This window comes from Tachysurus fulvidraco, chromosome 17 (assembly GCF_022655615.1).
Source record: "Tachysurus fulvidraco isolate hzauxx_2018 chromosome 17, HZAU_PFXX_2.0, whole genome shotgun sequence".
NCBI lineage: Eukaryota > Metazoa > Chordata > Actinopteri > Siluriformes > Bagridae > Tachysurus > Tachysurus fulvidraco.
This window is the reverse complement of record NC_062534.1, coordinates 20,066,371-20,077,627: the sequence shown is the minus strand read 5'-3', so window position 1 is coordinate 20,077,627 and position 11,257 is coordinate 20,066,371. Positions and strand designations below refer to the sequence as shown.

Below are 11,257 nucleotides of genomic sequence, written 5' to 3'. Positions count from 1 at the left end.
CCTGGTTACATTGAGAGGCTGTCATGAGATTTGATGGCATAACTGAAAAGAAACACAGTGTCTCCATCAGAGAGAGTTTCCACCAAGCTGAATTGTACAAAAAAGTTTGAATGTTTTTTAAAGATGCAAGAAAAACTAAAATCTGTCATTTGTTTTTTTCACTTGGACCTTTATTTAACAGACAAAAGAACAAAGAAAACATTCAAAAAAAAGTTGGTAGAGAGGAAAAATATGACTGAAAAGGTCCCACTATCACATTTCTGAAGGCTCCACAATTAACTGGTTAACTGGTACCAGGTGAGGAGATCTAGGTTGTAGATATAGGCTTAAGCCCTATTCGGACGGGACTAGTTCTACGTGGGGACGTGGAGTAATGCAATTATACCTCAGGACGTCTGTAATATTAATTGGCCAATTGGCACGGGACAAGACATCTCAGTAAAACTAGCAGAAGTGGGAGGGTTAACTTACTTTACGCACCACAGTAACCTCCTTGTCGTCATGTGTGTATGACGTTGCTTCCTGTTTCAAGCGCCTCCATGCTTGAAAATGCGCCAAAAACTACTTTTAAACAGGAAATGACGGAATTTTACCGTACATATTTACAGCGGGTCTATTCGGACGGGATTAGTATTGCCTGAGATAATTTTTCCGGACCTTTTTACAGAAGGTAAAATCTTTACTGACATCGTCCATAATGATTACCGAGATGGCACATTCGGGACGGGACTAAAATCACAGAGAAGCTCTGGTAATAATTACTTTACGTAAAACTAATCCTGTCCGAATAGTGCTTTAGTCTTTCTAAGCATGGATGGCTCGTGGCTCACCACTTTGTGCCAAACTTTGTTAATTTAATTTTATTTGAAAATAAAATTTGATACAAAAATTTGATTTATGTTCATCTTATAAGAAGACTGAGAACTTTCCCTGGGTCTTGGTCACAACTGTTTAAATTCCCTGGTAAGTCCTGAATAAACCTGATGGTCCTACTTTAAGGATCTGCCAGTGAAAAGCTCATTTGGAGAGTCTCTTTCTTCCCGAACTGTAGGTGAGATATTTTTATTATCAAGTCTGAAATGCTGAAACAGCAGAAAACTTGCAGTGACACACTTTCTCTCCATAATTGACCTGGTGCTTTGTGTTTAATTACACAGCCGATTGAGTTTGTATTTAATCATAGAGATAAAAACGATGCTAACTTCAACAAAGCAAATCTCTTTTTTTTTAAACACGCACATATTCGCTATACTCCACGACTGGGCCTCAGAATGAACCATCCTACTCACAAAGACCCAGAATTTTAGCGTAATATAACCTCACTCACTCACACAGCAAAGTCGACGCAGAAGACACCGTTTTTATTTTTAACCCTCACCTTCTCTCAGGCACTCAGGCTGAAAATTAGACTCACTTTTTCTGACAAAGGCTCAAGCGGATAATTCCCCAGAGACACATTTGTATCGTCAAACAGTTCACGGAGTTTGTCAGAGGGAGCATTTCTGGGTGAATGATGCCATGCTGCAGAACAGACTATTTCTGAGCTTCATCCTGGGATCCATGAGGCAGAAAGAAAATACAGATAACTGCTGCTGTGACTATAAATGATATCAACAGATTTGAATTTTTACTTTAAACCTAGTTAATTCTGAACAAATGCTGTTTATTAAAAAAAAAATTATTCATAATTGCACTCAAGCTGTAACATTCACTCTAACAGTATAACAACACATGTATACCTACTGTATTTGCTCATTTTTGCATAAGTGTCACACTTTTCTGTTGTCGGTACACAGAATTCTTAAGCCAGTGAGTGTGGGTGATGCCCTTATAGCTGAATAGGAGCTGAAGTCGTATCTGAGTACACAGAACTCTCCTTGTGTACTGTGGCTACTCGGAGCCATGAGAAGCTGAACACAGATATGCAAGGAAGCACAGTGGCATTAACAAAGGGCGCAATTTATTCCAACAGTGCAATATTTGAAGAACTCAAAACTTAACGGGCAAAACGGAGGCAGTGGTGTCTCAAGTGGTTAAGGCTCTGGGTTGTTAATTGAAGGATCGGGGTTCAAGCTCCAGCACTGCCAATCGCCACTGTTGGGCTCTTGAGCAAGGCCCTTAAGCCTGCTCCAGTGGTGCCCTTGCACTCCAATCCCAACCTCTTCAGTTGGGATGCGTGAAGAAAAATTTCCAATGTGCTGTAATGTACATGTGGTGATAGTAAAGGCTTCTGTGCACCCAATTCATTCTCAATCTCACAAAGGGGCACTTAAGCGTAGAGTGAGGCAAAGATCCTGCAGCTTGAGCACCGGTGAGGCGTTATTGTCCTTCCAGGCAGCAGGGTTGAGAGAGGATCTCCAGCAGAGCGGCATGGAGCGCAGCAAGACCCAGGAGACTGGTGGCGTGTGGTGAGATCAGGCGCAATCTTCTTCTTCCCCCTGAGCAGTTTCCCCGAGCAGATCTGTGTGGGAGAGCAGAGAACGGGCAATAATTTTCGCAGCCTAAGGCTTCTTACCTCTCTGGAGGCACTGCTCCCCATGCAGCACATGCGGCTTCTCTCAGAGGGTGAGGCGTTATCAGACGTGCTCTAATTGGCTGCTGAGTTTTTGGCATGCTTTTGCCGCCTTGCCTCGTCGCGCCGCCATGTGCTCTCCAGCTGTCCAAAACAAACTGTGGTAGTAGTGGAAGGATAAAAAAAATGGTGTTTAAAGTCAGCGGTGCATGCTCCACCGTCACAGTACATATTGATGTAACTAATGAACGTACACTCTTAAAGCAAGAACATGTTGCCAAAAGTAAGTGAACAATCATCTTATTATAGATTTAGTCTCATTTTGCTCTCTGATCCTCACTGCAAATTTTAATCCATTTAGCCAGAAACTTCTTTAATGTCTACTATAATTACACACGGATAATATCTTCTCTAATACAGAGACCAAAAATGGGTTCAGTTTTCTAGTGTTTTTCTTTAACTTGTCTTTATCCCTGTAGAGACCTGATCCGAGTTTTGAAGTGGCATGTGGACCGGATCATCGACGCTGAGCACCACGAGCAGATACAGCAGGTCCTGAAGGTAAAAATAAAACATCTTTCACCTGCTCAGATGTTAATCCTTCTGTATGTGTTATTTAAAATAAAGTAATCTGGGTAGAATAATAATATACTTCATTTTGCATGCCTGTGATACACAAAAGTACAAGATTTTAAAACCTTTTTGTAATTTACCCCCAAGTCAGCCTGCAGTTTCAAGGTTAGTCGGCTAGTTAACTGCTACGCTAGCTTGCCTTTGTGACAGTGGGATTTGACTCAGTATCATTTTGCTAAATTATGATATTCTCAGTCATTTATTTAACAGTTAAATTTAACTTAACAAGCTGTAATTTTGCTTGTTTCCAGAACAACTGTGATTTCGCTCAACACTAACATTAGCAGACTGAGTTTCTTATTTCCGATCTCGGGTTCTGTAACTAAAAGTTTCAGCTTTAGGCTTCGTCCTTCAGTGAAAGATCATGAACGAATTTAAAACGATTGTTCACAATTTGAGTTCTGTAATCCTAAAAATTATCCGAGTTAGCCGGATATCGTAGCCGAAAACTGTCAGGATTCTACATAGATTAGAAACTCACTTAAAAATATTCACTTAATTAATTAATTTATATTAAACAATATCACGATCTGTGTGAATAATGCGAGATTAAAGTTTAACGTCGTACAAACGGCGTAAACTCCGCCCACTCACATGCCTCTGAATTCATTAACCGTTCTTTCACGCTCCGTCTCTGTTTCACACATTCGTGTTCGTACACGTACACACACACATAAACAATTTCACATGTATTCACACATATACAGTCAGTTCTCACCTCCTGCTTGGTGTGTGTCCTGTGTTTTGTGGCTCCTGGCTCAGTAAAGTTCAGTAAATCTGCTGTGCTTTGTATTGTACCTCTTCCTCTATACGTCGGTTGACACGATTTCAACAGCAATTCAGTAAAACCTTTATTTGTACCTTTGCCGTTTAATCCTTAGCGACTGACAAGTGACACACACTTTGTAGGCTTGCTGCGACAGCCTTCTGATAAATAGTGCATTATTCACCAGTCCAACAATGGTATTTTTTCCCCTACGAATGGTCAACCAACCAAGGCATGTTTAATGTCAGATGTAAATTTCTGTACAAGAGTTAAGAGGTTAATGTTGCTAATAATTACATAAAGACTATAGCTCCTAGTTTAGCATTCTGCAGGCTGCACCTACATCTCCTCTTACGTTTGAGAAGGAGTTTTTCACATTATTGGTATTTGTATAAAAATGTTGTATAACATGCGTTATGTCATGCTGCATAAAGGTGTGTGTGTGTGTGTGTGTGTGTGTGTGTGTGTTTGTGTGTGTGTGTGTGTGTAGGCTGCAGAGTACCTGTTTAAATACATCGTGCAGTCTCGCAGGCTCTATGCTGCAGCCACTGCGTCACAGGGTGAGGACGAGTTCCGCTGCTCCATCCATGAACTCTTCAAATCTGTCCATCTGTTCCTTTCTCATGAGAGCAAAGGAATCAGTCCCATCACACACACACAGGTAACACACACACCCACACACACCACAGGGTCTTCATCCCTGTCTCTCACTAAACACACACTCCCACACAAACACACACCACTCCCACACACACACAAACTGCTCTGTCTCAAGATGACACACATACAGAAACACACACAAACCACAGGGGCCTCAGTCTAATCACACATCATGGGGACTTTAGCGCAGTTTCTCCCTCTTTCTCACACACACACACACACACACACACACACACACACACACACACACATTGTACATGCAGTACCTGTAAAAGGCTTGTTTACAGTTTTACACTCACAGCACTCAAACTGTGTACTGTACCACATTCACATTAGTGAATATCACTGTGATTCAAAATGTATGTGTGTGTGTGTTTGTGTGTGTGTGTGTGTGTGTGTGTGTGTGTGTGTGTGTGTGTGTGTGTGTGTGTGTGTGTGTGTGTGTGTGTGTTGTTTAGGTATGGCAGCTCTGTGTGCCATATAAAACAATTTATTTCACACAGGCTGTGTATGTTAATAGCAGCAGAATGTGGCCATATCATGGTACAGAAATACGCACACGCACGCACACACACACACACACACACTTTCATGGCTGTTGTAGCACGCAGCAGGAGAGCAGATTTCCATTAACACGCTTGACTGAGTGAAGCATCGTTGGGAACGCAGAATGGATCAGAAGCACATGGAGACCACAGGATTGTTGCCAACCCTGCCACCTCACACACTGTGTTTACACATAGGCTTTAGGGTGTGTGTGTGTGTGTGTGTGTGTGTGTGTGTGTGTGTGTGTGTGTGTGTGTGTGTGTGTGTGTTTGAAAGCATGCATGTGTTTATATCTGTTGTTTGAAGTTCCCTGCTATGCAGAGAGTGCTGTTCTCTCCCTATTCATTAAACTTCCTTTAATGAGAAGGATTCCGTCGAACTCCATACCTCCACCTGAAGAAAGAAATGACTGTGTGTGTGTGTGTGTGTGTGTGTGTGTGTGTGTGTGTGTGTGTGTGTGTGTGTGTGTGTGTGTGTGTGTGTGTGTGTGTGTGTGTGAGCGTGTGCGTATAATGTCCGTATATTGATTGACCTAAATTACTTGTATGCATGCAGTATAACTCATTTAAAGGTACATCTTTGCCCAGTGTGTTTACTATTCATACTGTGGGCAACCATGTTGATTCGATGTCACTTGCTGAACTCTGTGTTTTAAAGTCCGACCCATTTACTGACGTAGGAATTAAAGGGGCGTTTCTTTGTTTTTCTTTGTGTTTTTTTTGTAAACTTTTGCTCCACAATGAGACCACAAAAACCCTTGTCTGTACCTCGGACCATTATTTTGTCCTATTCATCCTTTAAATGCATTACTGTGATGTTAACATCGACAGTCACAGCGATTGTATAAAACCACGTCTTTGCTTAGATGTTTAATATCAGTCGGTCTGTAACAGAAACGGTAGACAGAAGAACAGTAAACCCTGTTAGTTGCTAGGTTTCCAGACATTCCCATGATTCATGACAGGCTTCTTCAGTCCTCTCCTGTTTGCAACAGTACTATAACTTTTTCTCCATTCCATTCTTTTTCAGCCTCGCATTATTACACCGAGAAATAATGCCACCCTCGGCTGAACAGAAAAGATTGATTTCTGTAATATTCCCTTTTCATTTTTAAACCTTACAGCAGATTCGATCTAAACAACCCCAATCCACCGAACCTGTGTGAGAGTAGCATTTTCTGTTAGAACTCAGTTAATAAGAGGACATCAGGGCCAGGATGTTAAGTGCATGGTAATTATTTTAATTTCAGACTTAGCAAATCAACTGAAAATAAATAAAGATTCCAGGTTATGAAAGAGCAAAGAAGCTCTGTTTTTGTATGGCATTATTTTGACCTTTAATAAGTGGTTTATTACATACACTCATCCGGTGAGATGTATCGCCATAGCAACGCATTTAGTGTACTCAGATACACATCTTATTGGATATACTGTGTGTGTGTGTGTGTGTGTGTGTGTGTGTGTGTGTGTGTGTGTGTGTGTGTGTGTGTGTGTGTGTGTGTGTAGGCTGTGTTCCTGAGGTCATTTTCCACCGTGTGCTGTGAGCTCCTGAAGGTGTTCGGTGTGCGTGAGGTGGCGAATCTGGCGCGAGACACACTGAGCAGCCTTCCTGCTCTGACACACACAGACTGCCCTCTGCAGGCTGTCAGGCTACAGTGCGTTGCCAAGACTGTAGAGAGCCCACTTTATACCAATCCAGGTACACACACACTGACAAAATGATAAATCTGGCCATCTCGATATTCATAAATGATGCAGAATTTATTTTGCTGGGATTAAATAATGTGTGTGTGCGTGTGTGTGTGTGTGTGTGTGTGTGTTTTTGCAGAGTCACGATGTGTGCTTCTACCCGTGGTTCTCCATCTCCTCCTCACTTATCTGAAGGAACAGAAGGAGTTGGTTCTGTGTGCGAACATCCTCACCAGCATGCTGTCTATCGTCCACAGAGACCCGAACACAGTGCGTACAGTGAGCAGCTTCACACGTCACATGTCCCGTTACCCAGAATGCTCTAGGTCACAAGAAGATCCCTTCAGCCATGTGCTTCAAAGCATAAAGGCTAAACACCATCTGTCTTGCTATAATACTACTAATATAGTGAATATAGTAATTGTATAATACTTTATAATATTTAAAATGATATGAATGATCAATATTCACAATAAAATAGTCAAATTACCATCATTTAATCAGTAATATTAGTATTGATCAGTAAATTATATCCTTTTATATTTATATTTCAATATTTTAATTAATATTTGGAAGACATTTTAATATACATCATTTAAATGATTATTTATTGCTTGTCATTCGTTCCAAAAATAATCAATTATGCAATGTGTGTGTGTGTGTGTGTGTGTGTGTGTAGGAGTGTGTAGCACCTGAAGAGGTGAATGTAATAATGGAGAGTCTGTCCGGAGTGTTATTGAGAACGATACTGGAGGTAACTAATCGTCCTCAGCCAGCGGCCACCTCGATGCGTCTGCAATATCAGGACGTGACTGTGAGTCAGACACACACACACACACACACACACCATTATTGTCTTGATATCCTTCAAGACATCCTACACAGACCTAATTATTAACATATCTAATTCATGTAATGCCTACACTTTAATCTAACTCCTCGGAAGCCACAAAGAAACCATTCGGCTCTTGATTTTTGTAAAGAAGTTGTTTTACTTATGTGAACCAGCCAAATGTCTGCACAGGGTCACTACTGTCAAATAGTTTGACCTGTGTGAGGACCTCTGATAACCGAGACAAACCAGAGAGTCAGTGAACAAAAGACATGGCCAAAATCCAGCACAGAGAACTACTGCTTGTCTAAATCTAAAGTTCTTCACCATCTCTTGTAGACTTCAGCTGTGTGTGTGAATGTGCAGATTATTGTACTATAAGATTAAATTGTCTTGCTAAATAACTGTGGGAAGTATTTTCATTTGTCATGTTTTTTTTTTTGTGCTAAATGCATGATTTAGTAACATAGATTATAATAGATTAAATCAATACTGTCAGTATTTTAACTGTAGTTTGATTGTGTGTGTGTGTGTGTGTGTGTGTGTGTGCGTGTGTGTGTGTGTGTGTGTGTAGGGTGAGTTTGTGGCCTGTTTGCTGACTCTCCTAAGGCAGTTAAGTGATAAGGACTACCAAAAACTACTGAATCGATTCCCTACAAAAGATGAGCTGGCGGTGAGTCAATTCAACAATAATAACATGTCAAATCATTTAAAACAAAGCTGGGGAAAAAAACGTAGAGGAAACTTCAGCCTCTTATCACTCTGGATAAGCTTTGGCTATGATTATACTCGTGTCTTCTAGTCGTATATCAGTCTTGTGGGAAATTAAACCTTTTCTTTGTTTTTGTCCAGAATTTTCTTCTGCAGCTCTTCACTGTCTTCAGGATACTGATTCGGCCAGACATGTTTCCTAAAGACTGGACAGTCATGAGATTGGTCACCAACAAGTAAGCTTATAAAACCTGTCTTGCATGGATTCCGATTATATAGATTATAAACAGTAGATAATGTTAGATATCTTGGGTGAATATATATATATTTTTCACAGCAAGGAGATTTTTCATTTCAGAAGTAGATTTTCAAAATATCAACAATTATTTGATTTTCTTTCCTGTATTGCATCATGTTTTTAAACGATTACGTCGATGGTCCACCTCTAAACAAACCTCTAAAGGGTTTGCAGACCACAGAACATTACTTACTTACATACACTTACTGTTTTCTTTTTCATTATGTTTCCAGCGTGATCATCACCACGGTCCTGTATCTCTCAGACACTCTCCGAACCAACTTCCTTAATGAGAAATTTGACTTCAAGGTATGAGATAATCGCATGTGTGCGTGTTGCGTCTGCGCTTGTGTATTCCTCATACCGTTGTGTGACAGAAGCGTGTCAGCATGAATCGAAGGAAAGGTGTAGAAGGCAGTAGTGAGTGCAGCTTTGCTGTATTGGTTAGAGACTGTAGCAGTGAGGAAAAGACATGAGGCAGAGATGGAGGTAGCAGAGATGAGGATGTTGAGGTTCTCTTTAGGAGTGACGAGGATGGACAGGATTAGGAACGAGCACATCAGAGTTGTTCAAGTTGGCAGTTTTAGGGACGAGGTTAGAGAGGCTAGATTGAGATGGTTTGGAGATGTACAGCGGAGAGAGATGGTTATATTGGTAGAAGGATGTTGGAGATGGAGCTGTCAGGTAAGAGGGCAAGAGGAAGGCCAAAGAGGAGATACGGTACAGACCAAGAGTTTGGACACACCTTCTCATTCAAAGAGTTTTCTTTATTTTCATGACTATGAAAATTGTAGATTCACACTGAAGGCATCAAAACTATGAATTAACACATGTGGAATTATACAGTATACATAACAAAAAAGTGTGAAAAAAATGACCCCAGACACACCTCCAGGCTGTGTAAGGGCTATTTGACCATGAAGGAGAGTGATGGGGTGCTGCACCAGATGACCTGGCCTCCACAGTCACCGGACCTGAACCCGATCGAGATGGTTTGGGGTGAGCTGGACCGCAGAGTGAAGGCAAAAGGGCCGACAAGTGCTAAGCATCTCTGGGAACTCCTTCAAGACTGTTGGAAGACCATTTCAGGTGACGACCTCTTGAAGCTCATCAAGAGAATGCCAAGAGTGTGCAAAGCAGTAACCAAAGCAAAAGGTGGCGACTTTGAAGAACCTAGGATATGACATATTTTCAGTCGTTTCACACTTTTTTGTTATGAACTACAGTAAATGTTCTCTTTGAATGAGAAGGTGTGTCCAAACTCTTGGTCTGTACTGTATCTCCTCTTTGGCCTTCCTCTTGACCTCTTACCTGACAGCTCCATCTCCAACATCTTTCTACCAATATAAACATCTCTCTCCTCTGTACATCTCCAAACCATTGAGTCCTTTCTCTCGAATGAAGCAGATGACGGCAGGTCGTATGAGCTTCAGAGAGACTCTGAACACGTGTATCTGCAGTGTTCTCTGTAAATCATTCTGTCCATTTGCCTTCAGGTGTGGGAGTCCTATTTTTACCTCTCTATAATATTCATCATCCAGCCGTGTCTCCAGCTGGAGACGTTCCCTCCATCCAAAAGGAAGAAAGTTCTGGAGAAGTAAGCAGTCCGCTTTCATAAAAACACAGTGCTTGATGCATCTCCATTCTTCTTTCTAGATACTAATGTTTCTTGTTGATTTAAAAGGTACGGAGACATGCGAGTGATGATCGGATGTGAGATCTTCAGCATGTGGCAGAATCTGGGTGAGGAATAAAAATGACAAAGTACCCTTTGACAGAAAAAGAACGATACCCAGAGAGCCCTTGACAAATCGGCTGAAGTCGAGTCACTGATAGTGACACACGAAGCTAGCTGTCGGATGTAGTTTTATGGCATGTCCGATAATTTTGGTCCCGAATGGCCGTAGTTAGTGACTGGCAGCAGAATCCGTTGCACTGACTCACCTCGATAAGTGAAGAAAAACAGAACAAAATGAACGGCACTCTTAAAGATACACGTTTCCCGAATCAGGATGTTCTTTATTAACTTCTCCCCATTTACTGCTATTTATATTCTCTGAAAATGGCCGAGTAGAGCGTTTAAATATCTGCGGTTCTATGAAGCTTGTATCTAGGCTACTTCAGGGCTGTGAAAACATCTGCCACCGTTCAGATAAAGTTTCACCGCTAGGGTTATTACGGCATCACACAGTTAGTCACTGTGTGAGCATGATCAGACCAGTCTAATCTCATCCAGAAAGGGACGGTGTGGATGTAGGCTTTCATTTAAAAAAAGCAGAAGTCTATCGAAAGCACAGATCGGCCGATCGAGCAGGTGGAATCAGATGTGTCTCCTGTTTGATTGGAATTAAAACATACAAGAACACCAAACCTCTCCAGAAGAAATTGGACACCTTCGGATTAGACCTCACCGTGTTCAGACTGTTTCACAATACTGTATAAAATGCAGTTTTATTTACAAACATCAACTTGTTAGTTTTTTTACCTCATAAAAATCTCTAGCTCAAAAATCGTTACACCTCCCCCCCACACATACACACACTTCTTTGCCACCCACACACACACACACACACATAGTAAGAAACTGTCATAGGATCAGCTCTTTTTGATT

At 41.3% G+C, this 11,257-nt stretch overlaps 1 protein-coding gene across 3 annotated transcripts in view; it reads left to right on the top strand.

Annotated features, from left to right (window-relative positions):
- Positions 1-11,257, top strand: part of dock4 (dedicator of cytokinesis 4) — a 79,505-nt gene that overhangs the window by 46,449 nt on the left and 21,799 nt on the right. For all 3 annotated transcript variants that reach the window (XM_027136122.2, XM_047802386.1, XM_047802387.1), the window contains 10 exons: positions 2,992-3,073; positions 4,402-4,572; positions 6,623-6,815; positions 6,945-7,075; positions 7,485-7,619; positions 8,212-8,310; positions 8,490-8,584; positions 8,880-8,955; positions 10,143-10,243; positions 10,331-10,389. In XM_027136122.2, the coding sequence (XP_026991923.2) occupies positions 2,992-3,073; positions 4,402-4,572; positions 6,623-6,815; positions 6,945-7,075; positions 7,485-7,619; positions 8,212-8,310; positions 8,490-8,584; positions 8,880-8,955; positions 10,143-10,243; positions 10,331-10,389 (1,142 nt within the window). The remainder of the gene's footprint in view (positions 1-2,991; positions 3,074-4,401; positions 4,573-6,622; positions 6,816-6,944; positions 7,076-7,484; positions 7,620-8,211; positions 8,311-8,489; positions 8,585-8,879; positions 8,956-10,142; positions 10,244-10,330; positions 10,390-11,257) is intronic.